Source organism: Drosophila subpulchrella, chromosome 2L, assembly GCF_014743375.2.
Source record: "Drosophila subpulchrella strain 33 F10 #4 breed RU33 chromosome 2L, RU_Dsub_v1.1 Primary Assembly, whole genome shotgun sequence".
NCBI classification, from domain to species: Eukaryota; Metazoa; Arthropoda; class Insecta; order Diptera; family Drosophilidae; genus Drosophila; species Drosophila subpulchrella.
This window is the reverse complement of record NC_050610.1, coordinates 17,442,030-17,458,860: the sequence shown is the minus strand read 5'-3', so window position 1 is coordinate 17,458,860 and position 16,831 is coordinate 17,442,030. Positions and strand designations below refer to the sequence as shown.

The 16,831-nt window shown below is 42.5% G+C and overlaps 6 protein-coding genes across 9 annotated transcripts; 2 read left to right on the top strand and 4 right to left on the bottom strand.

The window, feature by feature from the left end:
• Positions 1 to 25: 25 nt before the first annotated feature.
• Positions 26 to 880, bottom strand: LOC119547961. Its single transcript, XM_037855010.1, has 2 exons — positions 668 to 880; positions 26 to 603 (listed from the first exon to the last, which is right to left on the bottom strand). Exons 1-2 carry the CDS (start codon positions 834 to 836, stop codon positions 47 to 49), a joined length of 726 nt encoding a protein of 241 aa, XP_037710938.1. The 5' UTR covers positions 837 to 880; the 3' UTR covers positions 26 to 46.
• Positions 881 to 988: 108 nt separating this feature from the next.
• LOC119546666 (glycoprotein endo-alpha-1,2-mannosidase) lies at positions 989 to 3,609 on the bottom strand. Its single transcript, XM_037853124.1, has 4 exons — positions 3,175 to 3,609; positions 2,238 to 2,833; positions 1,949 to 2,177; positions 989 to 1,885 (listed from the first exon to the last, which is right to left on the bottom strand). The coding sequence occupies exons 1-4, from the start codon at positions 3,526 to 3,528 to the stop codon at positions 1,613 to 1,615; spliced, it is 1,452 nt and encodes a 483-aa protein (XP_037709052.1). The 5' UTR covers positions 3,529 to 3,609; the 3' UTR covers positions 989 to 1,612.
• A 373-nt stretch (positions 3,610 to 3,982) lies between these two features.
• LOC119548157 (ATP-dependent RNA helicase WM6) lies at positions 3,983 to 6,991 on the bottom strand. The gene is made up of 8 exons (XM_037855260.1): positions 6,871 to 6,991; positions 6,410 to 6,664; positions 6,119 to 6,342; positions 5,653 to 5,836; positions 5,471 to 5,589; positions 4,681 to 4,812; positions 4,207 to 4,609; positions 3,983 to 4,149 (listed from the first exon to the last, which is right to left on the bottom strand). The coding sequence occupies exons 2-8, from the start codon at positions 6,606 to 6,608 to the stop codon at positions 4,136 to 4,138; spliced, it is 1,275 nt and encodes a 424-aa protein (XP_037711188.1). The 5' UTR covers positions 6,609 to 6,664; positions 6,871 to 6,991; the 3' UTR covers positions 3,983 to 4,135.
• Positions 6,992 to 7,267: 276 nt separating this feature from the next.
• On the top strand, positions 7,268 to 11,555 carry LOC119547674 (lamin Dm0). Of its 2 annotated transcripts, none has more exons than XM_037854633.1 (4): positions 7,268 to 7,391; positions 8,217 to 8,680; positions 9,075 to 9,778; positions 9,841 to 11,555. In XM_037854633.1, the coding sequence occupies exons 2-4, from the start codon at positions 8,224 to 8,226 to the stop codon at positions 10,540 to 10,542; spliced, it is 1,863 nt and encodes a 620-aa protein (XP_037710561.1). In that variant the 5' UTR covers positions 7,268 to 7,391; positions 8,217 to 8,223; the 3' UTR covers positions 10,543 to 11,555. The 2 variants fall into 2 exon arrangements, with proteins under 2 accessions (XP_037710561.1, XP_037710562.1); XM_037854634.1 differs by lacking the exon at positions 7,268 to 7,391 and adding an exon at positions 7,972 to 8,116.
• Positions 11,556 to 12,312: 757 nt separating this feature from the next.
• On the top strand, positions 12,313 to 15,175 carry LOC119547655 (glucosamine-6-phosphate isomerase). 3 transcript variants are annotated; one of them, XM_037854602.1, is made up of 6 exons: positions 12,313 to 12,466; positions 13,008 to 13,115; positions 13,174 to 13,301; positions 13,470 to 14,011; positions 14,317 to 14,376; positions 14,946 to 15,175. In XM_037854602.1, the coding sequence occupies exons 2-5, from the start codon at positions 13,018 to 13,020 to the stop codon at positions 14,359 to 14,361; spliced, it is 813 nt and encodes a 270-aa protein (XP_037710530.1). In that variant the 5' UTR covers positions 12,313 to 12,466; positions 13,008 to 13,017; the 3' UTR covers positions 14,362 to 14,376; positions 14,946 to 15,175. The 3 variants fall into 3 exon arrangements, with proteins under 3 accessions (XP_037710530.1, XP_037710528.1, XP_037710529.1); XM_037854600.1 differs by lacking the exon at positions 14,317 to 14,376; XM_037854601.1 differs by lacking the exon at positions 14,317 to 14,376 and having other exon boundaries at positions 12,330 to 12,466; positions 12,981 to 13,115.
• Positions 15,176 to 15,414: 239 nt separating this feature from the next.
• Positions 15,415 to 16,407, bottom strand: LOC119547658. Its single transcript, XM_037854606.1, has one exon. It carries the CDS (start codon positions 16,405 to 16,407, stop codon positions 15,415 to 15,417), a length of 993 nt encoding a protein of 330 aa, XP_037710534.1.
• Positions 16,408 to 16,831: the final 424 nt, after the last annotated feature.

The window sequence follows — 16,831 nt, the reverse complement described above, 5'->3', positions numbered from 1 at the left end:
AATGCACATTACTTTTTTATGGAAATATGTTTATACAACTAAACATTTAATAAAAATCTTTATTGTATTCGCAGATTTTTTCCAAGATGTCCTTGTAGCCGCGTATGAATTCCGCGAGAACCAACTGACCCACTTGGAGTTCGTTCAGTCCCAACTGCTCGGCTTCAGTGGCCTGGATGAGAATACATTCCAGCAGAGAAGCGTTGACCGGCTGGACGAAGAGGTTACGCTCCCTGCGGTCATCCTTCCTCTCCGGAATGACTGGAGCCACCGGCAGTGGCTCCACTGCCGGCTTTATTATCTTGACTGGAGCAGAGCCCATAGCTATGGGACGAGGTACGGCTATGTTAATGGGAGGAGCCGCCAATGGTTGTTGGCCTGCTACAAAGCCAAGGGGTGTGGGTGTGGCCAGGGGTTTTCCGGGCAACCCTAATCCCGATCCGCCTGCCTGGAGCACCTTCATCTGGACATTAATGCCCTCCTTGGCGGCCGCAGCTGCTGCTTTGGCACTCATAGCAGCCGCTTTTTGCCTTTTCACGGCACTGGCATTCTTGGCACCAGAGTTGGGGTCCACGACCTTGCGAACCTCCGTGTTCCTGCAACCTGATTAAGTGTTTAAGTGATTAAAAGCAATATTCTCAAATTATTTGGTAGTCAAAGAGCTCACCAACGCATCGACAAAATTTTGTGCAAATCGCCATGGACTGGTAGCAATCGCAGTAGTTTTTAATGCATTGCGACCTTTTGCAGCAGCATCCTTTCACACCGACTTGTCCTTGGCCTTTGGTCCTCTTCCCTTCGGGCTTATCCATACTTTTCCGTTTCGGAGATGACATGATTATTGCGTAAATCTTTTCCAGGAAAAGGAAAAATTATTGCTTTACTTATGACAGCTTGTCAAAACACTTTCATTCAAGTGTTGTAAGTGATTACAACACTGTTTATTCCCAAAATAAAACACTTGTCTTTGGCACTAAACTATTAAAGCTTAGATAAAGTATTCATATATTGTACTGGTAATAAAGTTAAAATTTTTTAAGTACCAATCGTTTAACAAGTGTTTAGTTTATATCCGTTATAACATAGATAATTTTCTTTGGTGTCTACATAATATGGCATGGCATTAAGTTATGATATTGTTCTTCTCTATAGTCTACAATAATTGAAAGCTAGTATAGATTTAATAAAAAAGTATGTCTGGCTCTAGAATTACTTTTAATTGATATCAATTTTAATTGCTTTCTTTTGCGTTTGATTCACATATTGTCGAGAGTTTTGGCAAGAAAACTAACTAGTATTCCATAGCTGTGTTTGCAATTGTCCTTATGATTGGCTTTCAGTATAAATATTAGGTAATCATCCACAACCGATTGACAGAATGTAGTGAAATTAATTTCTTGCGCAAAATACTCGACAGTTAATTGTCATTCCCTTGATGTTTCGAATTAATCTCAGTTATTAAAAATATCACTATCAAAACGATATATATGCAGTGTATATATGTGTAGCTGAAGACTCGTTAACATTTGGAAAGTAATTGTGTGGCCTGCAATCGTTGCTATTGCTTCTAAAGTAACTAGGATTATCTCCGTTTCGGAAGTTGCTGGTGCGCCTAGCAAATAGTCCCATTCAAGAGCTCGTAGCAATTTTGGGGCGATGCCGGAGAAGCTGCAGCCGCCGCCTCCTGGCGCGTCTTCAGAAAGTTGCCCACCCAGTGGGCAGTGAGATCCAGATATTTGGTTCTTGAGCCAGGATTGTAGTCCAGGAATCCGGCACGAGGCATCACCTCCTCAATTTGACTGCCATCAGGCCAGTTGTTATAGCTGGCTATGTTGATGAAGCCCACATGGTTAAGAATGGCTGTTCGCCAGGCAACTCCATAGTACTGCAAAGGTAGATCATCATTAGATACATTTATCTTTGGGACTTTTTAAGGATTTCTACCCACCCTTCCGTTGCTGCGATGCCTTTGAATATCCCCATGACGTGGGAACTTGTTCCTCTCTGCAAAGCCCGGACCCACAGTGGGCACAAACAGCATTTTATAGGATAATGCAAATGATTTCAGATACGACCAGTTTTTCCAGGTGCTGGCAAAGACAGCTCCATTACTGGGCAGCTTACTATAGAAACCATCGAAACAAAGTCGTCGCAGAACATCCGCATGGCTTTTGAGCCTGAAAGCAAGATAAAGTTAATAATTATTTTAGATACTGCAAGTTCTAAGAACAGCTCACCTTATGTGTCCTATAAAGAGCGCATCCAGTACCCTTCTCAATCCATCCGGTTCCACCAGCGAAGGCGTTCGACAGAGCAGCCTGCCCAGGCTATCACTCAACTTGTAGGCATTGCTCACGTAGAGCACTGGCATGGAAACACCTCTCGACTGACTCCAGACCTTGTAGAATCCAGGAAGACTGGAGTATATGGCAATCTCCTGGAGCTGCTGCCGCACATACTCCACACTCTGATTCCCGGCCACACTGAGTTCGAAGGTAACGCTTAGATTGTGCTGAGGAGCCAGATCCAGGATCTGATGAAGTAGAGCCGCCTCCGCCGGCTTGCCACCGGTGAAGCTCAGGATGAGCACTCCAATGCCACAGCTCCGAATGTTCTCAAAGTGCTGGGAGAGCAACGAAGTACTGGGTTTGTACAGACCCAACGCCGGATAGAAGGCTGTGTTGAGAATCCTTACTGGTCGCGGAGTTGTTAGTGGAATGTCGTTTGGGTGCTCCGCTGGCGGCGGAGGTGGCTTCTTGGACTTGTACCATGGCACTGGGGCTGTATAGAAAATATGCACTGCTGTGATCACCACATCCAAAGTGGTTCTTGACTGAAAGTATGGGTAAAATTATTCAAAACATGAACTAGGAAAATAAAATTCGTATTTTAAAAATTATATATTTGAAATTAACTATATTCAAGACAACATATATATTTATACATGTCGTAATTAATAAACTCTATTCATTTCAAAAATTTAACTACTTCTGAAATATCTATGCCGTGATAGCAAAATCAATTGATTTAAAGTCTAAAAAAGTTACTGGGTAAAATTCGTTATATTTCAGATTTTTGATAAGGATATTTAAACTTTATTTATTTAAACTATATTTATTATTAGTTGGTATATTTAATATTTAAAAATGGCTTAAATCACTGTGTGCATATTACCGCTTGCTCCGCATCGTGGTCCCGCTGCTGCTGCTGCTTCATCAGATCTATTTTGCTCTGGATGATGCGCTCCTTGATCTTCTGCTCGTCGTACTTCTCGGGAACAATCACTCCGTTCTCCCGCTGTGGCTGGAGCAGGGCTACAGCCGCTGCCAGTGGCTTCTCCGGCAATTGAGGCTGCTCCCCGGGCTTGTAGGCTCGGGCAATGAACCTCTCGTCCAGCAGCAATTCGATGGCCGCATTGCGTCCACTGGAGCCCAGCACTATGATGGTGATGACCAGTAGACCGACGATGGCCAGCAGGAGAAGGATCTTCACCTTACGCCGCGTTTTCACGTACTTTTTCAGCAGCATTTTTGCACGCGTGCATTTTCTCACATTGTTTGGTCGTTGGCTTTGTTTTTCACCTCCTGTTTTTCCGACCTCCTTGGGCAACCCCTACGACCCCTTTCCCCTTCCTGTCGCAATGCAGCTGCCGGAAGCTCCGAGCCATTGCGCATGTCCTGAAACGGACACACTAAACTATCTATAAGTGTTCCGGAATTCAAATTCACCACAAAAACACATCAAGCTTCTTGAATTCCCCAGCTTTAGGGACTTTTGTTTATTTTAAATTTACATACTATTAATCGTAGTTATTTGCATTGCCTTTTTTTAAAAGTTCCAAAAGGAAACCAACTAAACCATTTACTCTATTAAAATTTATCATTTCGCATAAATAGAAATTTAAATGTAAGGCAATTGGGAATTTAAATTGAGAACAAATCATTATCCTTTCATTTTCAATCCCAAAATAAATGCCTTACAGTTTTTCCAGTTTTGTACGTCAACACATTGTCTGAATCATTTTTATTTAGTTATAATGTAGAGTTTTATAAAAGGTTTTAGTTTGTATCTATTCGAAGTGCATTTTAGTCTTACGCAGTAATATTCTGTTCTGATTATCATGCACTTTCGAGCTCTAGCGTCCCTCAACTGGAAAAGAAAACCAATTAGTATTGAGTTGGATAGGAGAAGTGTTTTGTAACTCACTATATGTGGACAGATCAATCTCCTCCGGCAGCTCGCTGATGTTCACATCGAAACGATCCTGTACTTCGTTAAGTATCTTGGCATCGTTCTCGTCCGAAACAAAGGTAATGGCCAATCCCTTGGTACCGAAGCGACCAGCACGGGCCACGCGATGCAAGTAGGTGTCGGAATCCTCGGGCATATCGTAGTTGAACACAATGTTCACCCGCTCAATGTCCATGCCACGACCAAAGAGGTTGGTGGCCACCAAAATGCGCTTCTGGAAATCCTTAAACTGCTGGTAGCGGTTCAAACGCTCCTCCTGGGTCATGCCACGATGGATGCCGATAGCGGGGAAGTTTTGTTCCGTCAGCAGCTGGGACAGAGCTACGCAACGTTGTACGGATTTCACAAAGATTACCACCTGAAAAATGAGTCAGTTTTAGTTAAACAGTTTTTAAGAATAAAATAATAGTTAAGCCTAAGGTAAGTTACCTGATTGAACTCGAGCACATCGAGCAGTTCGAACAGCTTCTTGTTCTTCTCGTTCTCCTTCAGGTTGACGTAGTGCTGCTGCAGTCCGTGCAGCGTCAGCTTGGCCTCATCGTCGACGTAGACCTCCATAGGCTAGATTTTGGAAAAAGAACGTGGCGCATTTTAAAGGAAACAATTAAAAGGGGTAAACGGAAATCGTACTAAGACTAGGCTCGCCTCGGAACATACAACAATATGCTTAGAATTTTCTACATACGGCCACGCTACCACCACATCTCATCAACTAGACTCTGAACTGCTCCCGAGGATCGACAATCGCTCTGAGAAGTGTGCGGATTACAGATGAGCGGCATATCGCATCGCATTCGCTTTGGATTCACCTTGTCTCATCGGCCAGTCGGCGGGATTTGCTGTTTTACGTAGTTTTATTGGGGTTTTTCATTTTCCTATCGTTGGTTTGTTAAATCAGTGAGATTTTAATTGATTGGTTCAGCGGTTACTGATTGTTTATACTTCCGTTACGGTTGCTTTTCACACGTTTAACCATTTAGAAAATGGTGTCTGGCAGTTATCAACTAATTTGTACGATTCGAGTTATGCTCACAGAGCGCTGGACGTTTGGCTTTACGCGTTTAACCATTTGCAAGATGGTGTTTGGCTTATATGGGGGATCGAGATCGAGAAATCGATATCGGGTGGCGTTAACAAAATAATAACTAATTGTCGTGATAGCGGTGGATGCGAGGTGGAGAAGTACGAGCATTTTGGTTATGAACACGTTGATATTTACATCTTGCATGAACTTTTTGCAAACGGGACGAATGTCCTTGCTCAATGTGGCAGAGAACATCATCACTTGTTTGCCGTGCGGCGTGCTACGGAAAATCTCTTGAACGTCACGACGCATATCTGAAAGACGGATTTCATTATTAGTAAGGATTCATTGGTTTTTGTGACATATGGCTAGCTTACCCAGCTGCTCCAGCATCTTGTCGCACTCGTCTAGAACAAAGTGTTTTAAATGCTTCAGGTTGAGTTTCTTGTTGCGAATCAAGGCCAGAATTCGGCCAGGGGTGCCCACCACAATGTGCGGGGTTCCGCTCTTGAGGGTCTCCTCGTCCTTCTGAATAGCCAGTCCACCAAAGAACACGGCCACCTAGAAAAAACACAATTTATTAGATCAGGTCTTAAGATACTTCTTAACAGTATCCTGTGTAATGATGAATAAACTAGAAATTTGATTTCTATAATTGACCTACATATCGGCGACCAATTACTTGCAACATCAGATGTAATTCTTAATAGTGATTTAAGTGACTAATAAGTACATCTGTTCTTTTGATAACATTTTTTCTAAGTTATTTTGATTAGATCCAAATAGTAATCTTTGGATACTTTACATCTAGCTTAAAACTTAGACTACAGATAGGAAACGCACCTTGACTGTGGGCATGTACTTCGAGAAGCGCTCATACTCCTTGCTGATCTGGAAGGCCAGCTCTCGGGTGTGGCACATGACCAGGACGTGGCAGGTGTTGTTGTCCGATGGCTCCAGCTGCTGGAGCGTGGCCAGAACGAAGACGGCAGTCTTGCCCATACCGGACTTGGCCTGGCAGAGGATGTCCATGCCAAGAACGGCCTGCGGAATGCACTCGTGCTGGACTGTAAGGCAGGTAGGGATAGTTAGAGACTGTACCTTTGATGCAGGGTGGCGGGTACTGGTACTCACCCTCCGAGGGATGCTCGAAGCCGCAGTCCACGATGGCCCTAAGGATCTCCGGTTTCAGTAGGAAATCGCGGAAACCGGAGCTGTGAATGGACACGTAGGTGCCCTTGACATCCTTTTTGGGCGCCTCCTGGTTCTCAACCGCAGTGGTCTCGGTCTGCTCCTCATCCTCGTAGTCCAAAAGATCGTCATTATCGGCCATTTTTGCGGATTGTTTTCTTTTTATCTAGACCTTGGCTATAAGGACGAATCTGAGGGCTGTGGAGAAAAACGCGTGGGATTTTGTAAGTTACATGTGTTTGTTAATGAAAATGCCGCTTTTTTTTTGCGGAACCCGGCCGGCGTACCCTCCGCCATCTTGTTTTTTCACCGCACCGCATTACATGTATTTCAAAATATAACGAAATACCCATTGCAAGCGTTCGTTCTTTCAATTGCAGTGGAATTTCCCAAGTTAAACCTACCTTTTGTGCACGTTTTTTCACTTTAAAATAAAACTATTTAAGCGAAATTTACTATTAAAAAACTTTAACGTGACGCAGAGCAGAGAAAAAACAGAGCAGTGTGACCGAAGAGTTGGGAGAATAACGACTTATTATCGATAATTGCCGGGCTAGCCATGGAAAACAGATAAAAATAGCCAGAAAATGTTGATGGTAGCTAAAAAGAACGAGAGTAGTTAAACGATCTAAAGTAAAATAATAATAATTATGGTGACTAAAATAAATAGTTGATTTCTAAATTTACAAATTTGTTTAAAAACTTAGAACTTGGTAACAAAATCTTTATTTAGTTACAAATCTTCGGTCAATCTGGTCACACCATCTAGGCATGAAAGTTATCGATTTATACTACCCAAGGGCCATCTCTAAAATCATCGCAACAATCTCGATTCGATTACAAGTTTCAGCGACGCCGCGTTTTGTAGCAGAAAAATTATTTAATTTTCATATTTGTGCTTCTTGCGTTCGTTACAAATCACCAGGTGAGTTGCGTAGCTGCCCATAAACAATAAGAGATTGTGGAAAACAAGGCGAATTGACCAACAAAACGCTGACGAAAAGTGGCGGTGGAGTTTGCACGAAATCGAATCAACCCCCCTGCCTGCAGCTGTGTGAAAATGCCGCAAATATTGAATTAAAACCGCCATATTGTGCAACTTCCGCGAGCTTATCAAATCGGTTAAAGTGAGTCGCCCGGATTAGTAAAGCGTTGCGATTGATTAAATTCGTATTAGCCCCGCCTTTTGGCCCCACGCCCATAAACAAACGCCGACAAACTCACTTTTTTTTCTCCTCGTCCGCTTTAGTACAGTCGCTTGAGTGAAAAGTGGCGTACGTGTGTGTGTTTGTGAGTGGCAGCGCGAGAGAGAGATAGAGAGAATCGCGTGAGAAACTCGTTTAGCTTCTGTTTTTGAGCGTTTTGTGCGTTTCCCCTCTTTCGTTTTCGTTTTCTGTTTGGAATTTTATCAGGGCGCAAAAATAACATAACCCACACAGAAAGAAAAAATAAATAACAAAATATCAATGTTGTGTTTTTAAATAAATAAAAGTAGGCTAAAGCAATAAAGTCATCTAAGAAGAAGTAAATATTTGTCATAACAGGCAGTTTGTTTAAACCAAAAAAGAGGAGCAAAAAAAATATTTAATTCAAAGAGCAATTATTTTACTTGAATTCCTGGTTTTGCTTATTTTAAAATATATTAAAAATGTAAGAATCTATTTAATATAATTTCTTTCTGTGCTATCTTAAGTGTGTCATAGCCACCAAAATCTCACGTGTTTGTTTTGTACATTTATCCGTTTCGTAGCGTGAACATGTCGAGCAAATCCCGACGTGCTGGCACCGCCACGCCGCAGCCCGGCAGCACCTCCACCCCGCGTGCCCCGTCGGCGGGACCCCAGCCGCCGACCAGCCACTCGCAGACGGCCTCCAGCCCCCTGAGCCCCACCCGCCACTCCCGCGTGGCCGAGAAGGTGGAGCTGCAGAACTTGAACGACCGCCTGGCCACCTACATCGACCGGGTGCGCAACTTGGAGACGGAGAACTCCCGCCTGAGCATCGAGGTGCAGACCACCAGGGACACGGTCACCCGCGAGACCACCAACATAAAGAATATTTTCGAGGCTGAGCTGCTGGAGACGCGCCGTCTTCTGGATGAAACGGCACGGGATCGCGCCAAAGGCGAGATCGACATCAAGCGTCTTTGGGAGGAGACCGAGGAGCTGAAGTGCCGGCTGGACAAGAAAACTAAGGAGTGTGGCACCGCTGAGGGTGAGTGTTCCGCCCATTGCGGGCTGAAAAACCAGTTACAGATCATATTAATATCATACCATATCATTAAAACAAAGTAAGACCTATAAATTTCATTTTAAACTAATCTTAAATATTATATCTATACTAAAAACAAAATGAAAACACATTAACATTTAATAATAACAATTTAAAATTATTCTTAAATATGATATCATTATTTTTTATTCATAACATAAAAAAATAACAAGTTTTAAAGGCTTAGTACATTTTGTTATTTCCAAACTGGTATTTCAAACCATTTCTGATGAATATCCACCCCAGTGATCTTCGGTGGCAGTGATCAAATCCACCCTTTTTTGCCTCCAATTTAAACAGTAACCCATATTGATTGATTGATTTTTCCACCCTGCAGGCAATGCCCGTATGTTCGAGTCGCGTGCCAACGAGCTGGGAAATAAATTCAACCAGGCCAATGCTGACCGCAAGAAGGTTACCGACGAGCTGAACGAAGCGGTCAAGGAATTGGATCGCCTACGAAAGCAGTTAGACGAGACACGTAAGAACCTGGAGCAGGAGACACTATCGCGCGTTGACCTGGAGAACACCATCCAGAGTCTGCGCGAGGAACTCTCGTTCAAGGATCAAATTCACTCGCAGGAGATCAACGAGTCGCGCCGCATCCGCCAAACGGAGTACAGCGAGATCGACGGACGCCTTAGCTCCGAGTACGATGCTAAGCTCAAGCAGTCGCTACAGGAGTTGCGTGCCCAGTACGAGGAGCAGATGCGCATTAATCGCGACGACATCGAGTCGCTGTACGAGGACAAGATCCGTCGCCTGCAAGAGGCCGCTGCACGCACATCCAATTCGACGCACAAGTCCATCGAAGAGTTGCGCTCTACTCGCGTCCGTATCGACGGTCTAAATGCCAAGATCAATGATCTGGAGCAGACCAATGCCATTCTTAATGTACGCATACGCGAGCTGGAGCAGCAGCTGGACAACGATCGCGAGCGCCACGGCCAGGAGGTGGCCCATCTCGAGAAGGAGCTTATCAGACTGCGCGAAGAGATGACGCAGCAACTGCAGGAGTACCAGGACCTGATGGACATCAAGGTAGATTCAAACCCTTTCTTATTCCTTGGTTCTATTTGTACTGATATCTATTTTCTTTAAAGGTCTCCCTGGATTTGGAAATCGCTGCCTACGACAAGCTGCTGGTCGGCGAGGAGGCGCGCCTGAACATCGCCCCAGCCTCCAACACTGCCACCGTGCAGTCTTTCAGCCAGTCGCTGCGTACCTCCACCCGTGCCACGCCCTCACGTCGCACGCCCTCCGGCGCCATGAAGCGCAAGCGCGCCGTTATCGAGGAGTCTGAAGATCGCAGCTTGTCCGACTACTATGTGTCGGCCAGTGCCAAGGGCAACGTGGAGATCAAGGAGATCGATCCCGAGGGCAAGTTTGTTAAGCTGTACAACAAGGGCAGCGACGAGGTATCAATCGGTGGCTGGCAGCTGCAGCGTCTGCTCATCGAGGGCGGTCTATCGACCACATACAAGTTCCACCGCTCTGTGAAAATCGAGCCGAATGGCTGGGTGACCGTTTGGTCGGCGGACACTAAGGCCTCGCACGAGCCGCCGTCAAGTCTGGTGATGAAGTCGCAGAAGTGGATCGCCTCCGACAACACCAGGACGATTCTTATAAACGCCGAGGGCGAGGCTGTGGCCAATATGGATCGCGTCAAGCGCACCGTATCCCAACACACTTCCTCCTCCCGTCTGAGTCGCCGGCGCAGCGTGAGCGCCGTTGATGGCAACGAGCAGCTGTACCATCAGCAGGGCGATCCCCAGCAGACCGGCGAAAAGTGCGCCATTATGTAATATCACACACAAAAACACAAATTTTTTTCTGAACCATACAAATTAACAACAAGCGGAAAGCATAACAAGAACCCACAAAAACGCAGAGGTACAGAAAATTAATAATCAGATAAGTTATTTTTGTTGGCCACAAGGCCAGTAATTTAATCAAAAATCATTTGTGTAGATTTACTTAAGCAGTTTTCAGATAATTTACGTTTCGTTTATCTTCAAATTCTTCTTTCACTTTGTATGAAACTATAGTTTATTGTTCCACTGACAACGTAATTTTCACGTTTTATGTTTTCACGTAAACCAACTATTGTAAACTTTATTTGGCATAAAATGGAGTCTTGAATTTCATCTATGCCACATAGAATTTACATAGCACTTTCACCTTTTGTATTTGTGACGCCAAGAACTTCGAAAATATTGCAAGGAAACAATATTTTCGATGTACTTGCGCACCCTCTCTCTATGAGCAAATAGTTCTTAAGCAATATCCAAGATTAACTAACCATAAACTACAAAAACAACGAGCAAATGAAAGGGAATATAAAAATACAGGTCAAGAGAACTAACTAAAAGATGCTCCTGACAACAGACATATTTATTTAAGTATTTTTTGTACAATCAGCATAAAATACAATATACATTATACATAGAAACATGCCTACGGAAATGACAAGTAGCCAGCAATATATCTTCCCCCAAAAAAAAAAAACCGCTTTCTCCCAAAACAAACCGGTTCTTGAGCTTCCTGCAAAAATTTCACCGGACAAGCAACAATAACAACAGCAACTACAGCGAGAAGAAAAATGTACAACAATTATAAAAAGAAGAGAACATATAGCGGCTTAGCGATCCGTTGCTTTTTTATGAGTGGGCGTGGTCGCGTTTTACGCCGGCCAAACAAATTCAACGCCCACTCAAACTATTTAAAGAAACTGATGAACACTAAATTTTAAGTACATCTACGTTTATGTATGTAATTGCAAATAAATTGATAAAAATAATAAAGAAACCATGTTTAATAAAAAGAATCGAATAAATAAAGTTTTCCATTTGTGAGAGCGAAGTAATATTAAATTAAAAAAATTAATTTGCAATATTTGTTTATTTAATATTCCTATCAAAACCAATATGCATTGTAGAACTTTGGAATTGTAGGGTATGCATTTCACTTTCGCCGCCTGGTGGCCCTTTTTCCTCGTTTGTTTCACATTTACATTCGCCGCCTTGAGTTATTTTTAGATATTTAATTTTTTCTGCGTAGGTACATACATATGCAATGCGGGCAATGCTCAAAGTTGTTAAATTTTGAGTTACTTATAAATACGAAAAATTTGAGTGAGAAAATTTAACCGGACTTTCAGCTCCTGTTTGTTTCCTACTTCGAAAGAGGTGTCAACTCTGTCCGATAAAACACTCAAGAGCGCCAAAGATACAAATGCGGAAAGGGAGTTTCAGATGCATAACAAATCCACTCAAGAGCGAAAGATGCGGCTTGTAGTGGGAGTTCATTAAACTGAGAGATACAAAAGTGCCCACAATATCGATATACCACTCAAGAGCGAAAGATGCGAGGTAGAAGTTCATTCAACTGGAAAATGCAGAGAGCAGAAGCTAACCACTAAACCCTGACCGTTCGACCGGCGATAACGATAGCAAAAAGTATCTCAAGGTTGCCAACTGCATTTGCGATTACCACATGCACATTCTCTTTATCAGCCGAAGAGCGTATCTCGACCGCAACCGCAAGTACGAACTCAAACTCGAGCTAATCGCTGCATAAATTGCCGTTCGAATTGAACAATTGAACAGTCTCAGTTCGCAGCTCAAATTGGAAATAAGCGACACTCCCAAAATCGCAAGTGCGAGCATTAAAAATAATATATAATAATAATAATAAGTAAGCAGCTGTTTGCATTCGCGTGCTTTGAAGGTGAGTGGCCAAGCATTATGAATAGATTCAAGTACGAATCGTGTTGCCAAGTGAGAACGAAAGTGTTTCCCGTGGGGACAACGCCATAAATGGGTTAATTGTCATTAATTGTCGAGTATGTATTTGCTGCTTATCAGTCGAGTAAGACAATAAACAAGCGAATATCACTGAGTACCCTGCAAATATACAGGAAAAAAACAAAACTGAATGGGACGAATTACTCTTGTATCTTATCCCACAATATCAACATCTAATCTTAATCCTTGGCAGTGCCCACATACGTTTGCATTGTATCTGTTCTAAGCGATAAGGCCTTTGTTTTCCATTCTTGAACACCCATTGCTTTTCTTCACAACTGGTATTGTTATCCAGTTGCTCGTTGAAAAGTACGAATGAAATTCGGTAGATATTATTTATTAAACTTTTTTCCTAAACTTTAACTCCACTTAATCATATATTTATTTAATAATTTTATTTCTCCTTTTATGCATATATTTCTTTTCTTTTTTTAAAGTTATTTATATTCTGAAAACGCTTTCAGCTAAACAAAAATGAGACTGGTGATATTGGAGACAAGCGATTCCGTTGGCAAGTGGGCGGCCAAATATGTGATGAAACGGATAAATGACTTCCAGCCAACTGCCGATAGGTAATACATTTATATATAAAATATATTTTACATTTAATAACATTACTCTACTTTTCAGATACTTTGTGTTGGGCCTGCCAACGGGATCGACTCCCCTAGGAATGTACAAAGAACTGATTGAGTTTCACAAACAGGGCAAGGTATCCTTCCAATATGTGAAAACCTTTAATATGGATGAGTATGTGGGTGAGTCGTAGCTTAAAAAAATGATACCCTCAAAAAGCATTTTAAAATCAAGAATCAATTGGCATGATCTGCAGATAAGCATTTCAGGAATGATAAAACATTGATGTCTTGATTTAAGAATGATTTTACTAGGATCGACTTATTATTAAATCCTTTTAAACCTTTAAGGCCTGCCCAGGGATCACCACGAAAGCTATCATTACTTCATGTGGCACAATTTCTTCAAGCACATCGATATTGAGCCTAAAAATGTGCACATTTTGGATGGTAATGCAGCCGATCTGGTGGCCGAGTGTAATAAATTTGAGGATCAGATCCGTGAGGCTGGAGGAGTAGAACTGTTCATCGGTGGCATTGGACCCGATGGGCATATTGCCTTCAATGAACCGGGCTCCTCGTTGGTCTCAAGGACCCGGGTGAAGACGCTGGCGCAGGATACTCTAGAAGCGAATGCCCGTTTCTTTGAAAACGATATGAGCAAGGTGCCCAAACAGGCTTTAACCGTGGGCGTTGGCACTGTGATGGACTCCAAGGAGGTGATGATCCTGATCACAGGAGCCCACAAGGCGTTTGCCCTGTACAAGGCCATCGAGGAGGGCGTGAACCATATGTGGACCGTTAGTGCCTTCCAGCAGCATGCCAATACCCTGATGATCTGCGACGAGGATGCCACATTGGAGTTGAGAGTAAAGACCGTGAAATACTTCAAGGTATGCCCGCCCTCGATTTCATCGATTTTATAGAAAACTGGACTTAGATGAACTGGAACATGGGTGCTTAAGTAGCGTTTGAAGGTGTTGGCCTAATAACCCCCAATCCCAGTTGTAATATTGCCAAAAAAAACCTTTGTAGTAGTTGTTGTATGGTTGTTAAAGAAATTAAGGACCTGCATGCCTAGACTTAAATGCTTGTTACATAATGGCTTCCATGGTTGAATTGTATGGTTTAGTATAATTGTTAAGAAGAACATATCTTTTTAACTACATGCTGTCTGGCCTTTCCCCTAATTTCACAGGGCATTCTCAGAGATCTAGACGAAGGCTCCCAGCAGGAGGTCTAAACAAACTGATTTTGCGTAAAGTATTTCCGATCTTGTTTTGCTTTTTCACCAAATTCCACACTTTATGTATCCGAAGCTATTTTTAAGTCGTAGTCATATGGAAAACTATTTATAGAAGGTTTATCAAAGAGAAATGTGGAACTGCCTCTGGAAAAATATCAAACAAACAACAACTTCAAAGGCTTAAAAACGGAAATTACTTTAAAAAAGTTTCATCAATTTGGAGCTTCCTGTGTGATCAGAAAAATCAAACTCAACTTCCAAGCTTTAAAAACGGAAAACATTAAAAAAAATATATAAAAAAACATAAAATAAGATTTTGTTTTTCTATGCATTTACATCAATGTTATGTAATTTTAAGAAACAAATAAAGCAATGGTTTTTAATTCTTTACTTTATATACTTAATGAAATTTAAGCGAAAAAATAAAATTGTATTTTGTATTGTATTTGTATTTTTGTATCTTACTCTGCATCTCTTAAGTTAATGTGTAAGTTAAGGTCTAATAATTATTATTTAATAATATAAATATATTTATTTATTATGTTCTATGTTCTAATTTATCATACTTTACATATTTACAGAGCCTTATGGACGTTCATTCCAAGCTGATAGAGCAACAAAAGACGACGTAACCCCAGACAGTCGACATCATCAAAACCCTGAACTATAGTTTTTTTAAATCAAAATCAAACGCATTTTTATACGATAAACGTGTTTTTAATATGTTAAGATTTCAAATTTTATAAAGTTTTGTAAAAGTTTATATATTTTTAAGAATATGAAAAAGCAAACGAATATTTTTCAATTTAAAGTGACTTTGAGTAAAATAATTAAATGTATGCATTAAATTTTCACCAAGAACACAATTTCTATAAACATTTTAAAACCTTTTTACTTTTTCTAGCTTTTCCCACGTTAATTCTTAAACTGCCAAAATTTTAAGTGCATTGGTCTTTAATTTACTAGTTATTATATTTATTTTTAAATTTACTTATAATTACAAATACATTAGGGATGAAATTAGTGGCTATGCCAGTCACGAGAGGGCCATCACATCTTGCCCAGTATCTTGTTGTCCGTGTAGACGAACTCCTCGTGGTCCTCGATCAGGCGGAAGAGCTCCTTGGCATAGTAGATGGAGCGCACCGACTCCTCGAGGATAAACTGGTGGTTCTGGACGGCCCGGCGGACCTGCTCGTGTATGAACATGGCCTCCAGCCGCTTGGCCCGGTTGGTCAGGCGACAGGCCTCGTGGTTCCGCAGACGGGCTTCTCCGGCCGTAAGACGGCACTCCACGGCGGGCTGATGACGGGCCGCATTGTTGTGGTAGCTGCAAATGTCTCCGATGACTCCGGCATTGGCATTGAAGATCCCATCGGCAGCAGTGATTACGGTATTGCAAACGGCCGGAGTGCAGACCATTTCGCGTTGCAGATGTTCACGGATCATCTCCTGCAGGGCTTCGCGGCGGGCAATGGTCAGGTAGCCCCTGCGGATGTATTTCCTTCCAATCTTCTCACGCATCGACTTGAAGCAAAAGACCTGAGTGCCCCAGACTCTGCCCTTCAGGGGCTTTGGGTTCTTGCGATCTGCCCTGGGTTCCCGGAAGAGCTGTCTCTTCACCCGCTTGAGGCTCTCCTTGTGGGGCGTTAGTCTCTCCGGCAGCAGGCAACTGTTCACCTGGTGCCAGACCTCGCCGGGTGTACTCAACGCCATCGCACTGGTGGTCCTCCAGTACATCTTGTGACCCATGCCGTTCATCAGATACAACTGACGGATGCACTCGTTGAGGAAGCTCCTCTTCGTGGGACTCTTGAAGTTGGGCGGATTGTTCAGCACATAGTGATCCCGCTTGTAGACCACACAGTAGCCGTAGTCCTTGTCTCCGTTGAGGATCCCCGGCTTTTGGTACACAATCAGCTGCTGGTCCTTGTAGTCAATCGGCGAGTTGAAGATGAAGATCTGGTTCTTGAGCGCCTCCTCCTCGTTGGGTGTGCGAAACATCATTAGCTTCTTGGAGTTCGGGGGCTGATAGTGATCCATGGCGTTTGACAGTCGGAATGTGAGTGATAATTATGTGGTTGATTTGGTGGGCTTATATAGTGCGACAGGTAGATTGTATAGGTGGGAGGGATCGTGGTTTACTTTGACCTGCTCCCTTAACCCTCCTTTTGTGCAGGTCAAAGGTAGGGTTCTAGGGAGCTTAGAAATTCCTATGGCTTAATTTATACCTGTAAAGCGACAGATGGTTTTGAAAGTACCTTAGAAGATTTCAGAATTGTCTGCCAATTTGCAAGTCCCTTCAAGGGAAAATGCTTGTTAGATAAAGGTATTTTTGAAGATGATGGCAACCTGGGTTTTGTGATCGATAGTCGTTATATTAGTTATTTTATTCGACATGTAGTGCCTTTAGATGATCGAAGCCAAAATAATTTCATAATATTTTGTTTAAATATACTTATTGAAT

What these genes read in the sequence shown, in the direction of transcription:
- LOC119547655 (XM_037854600.1), top strand. Translation starts at nt 13,018, where the DNA reads ATGAGACTGGTGATATTGGAGACAAGCGATTCCGTTGGCAAGTGGGCG. An exon ending in TTCCAGCCAACTGCCGATAG is followed by an intron (nt 13,116 to 13,173) that starts GTAATACATTTA and finishes TCTACTTTTCAG; the next exon opens with ATACTTTGTGTTGGGCCTGC. An exon ending in AGACCGTGAAATACTTCAAG is followed by an intron (nt 14,012 to 14,945) that starts GTATGCCCGCCC and finishes ACATATTTACAG; the next exon opens with AGCCTTATGGACGTTCATTC.
- LOC119547658 (XM_037854606.1), bottom strand. Translation starts at nt 16,407, where the DNA reads ATGGATCACTATCAGCCCCCGAACTCCAAGAAGCTAATGATGTTTCGC.
- LOC119547674 (XM_037854633.1), top strand. Translation starts at nt 8,224, where the DNA reads ATGTCGAGCAAATCCCGACGTGCTGGCACCGCCACGCCGCAGCCCGGC. An exon ending in GGAGTGTGGCACCGCTGAGG is followed by an intron (nt 8,681 to 9,074) that starts GTGAGTGTTCCG and finishes TCCACCCTGCAG; the next exon opens with GCAATGCCCGTATGTTCGAG. An exon ending in AGGACCTGATGGACATCAAG is followed by an intron (nt 9,779 to 9,840) that starts GTAGATTCAAAC and finishes TTTTCTTTAAAG; the next exon opens with GTCTCCCTGGATTTGGAAAT.
- LOC119548157 (XM_037855260.1), bottom strand. Translation starts at nt 6,608, where the DNA reads ATGGCCGATAATGACGATCTTTTGGACTACGAGGATGAGGAGCAGACC. An exon ending in CTTCGAGCATCCCTCGGAGG is followed by an intron (nt 6,343 to 6,409) that starts GTGAGTACCAGT and finishes CCTGCCTTACAG; the next exon opens with TCCAGCACGAGTGCATTCCG. An exon ending in ATGTGCTCGAGTTCAATCAG is followed by an intron (nt 4,610 to 4,680) that starts GTAACTTACCTT and finishes CTCATTTTTCAG; the next exon opens with GTGGTAATCTTTGTGAAATC.
- LOC119546666 (XM_037853124.1), bottom strand. Translation starts at nt 3,528, where the DNA reads ATGCTGCTGAAAAAGTACGTGAAAACGCGGCGTAAGGTGAAGATCCTT. An exon ending in CTCTTTATAGGACACATAAG is followed by an intron (nt 2,178 to 2,237) that starts GTGAGCTGTTCT and finishes TCTTGCTTTCAG; the next exon opens with GCTCAAAAGCCATGCGGATG. An exon ending in GGCATCGCAGCAACGGAAGG is followed by an intron (nt 1,886 to 1,948) that starts GTGGGTAGAAAT and finishes CTACCTTTGCAG; the next exon opens with TACTATGGAGTTGCCTGGCG.
- LOC119547961 (XM_037855010.1), bottom strand. Translation starts at nt 836, where the DNA reads ATGTCATCTCCGAAACGGAAAAGTATGGATAAGCCCGAAGGGAAGAGG. An exon ending in AAAATTTTGTCGATGCGTTG is followed by an intron (nt 604 to 667) that starts GTGAGCTCTTTG and finishes ACACTTAATCAG; the next exon opens with GTTGCAGGAACACGGAGGTT.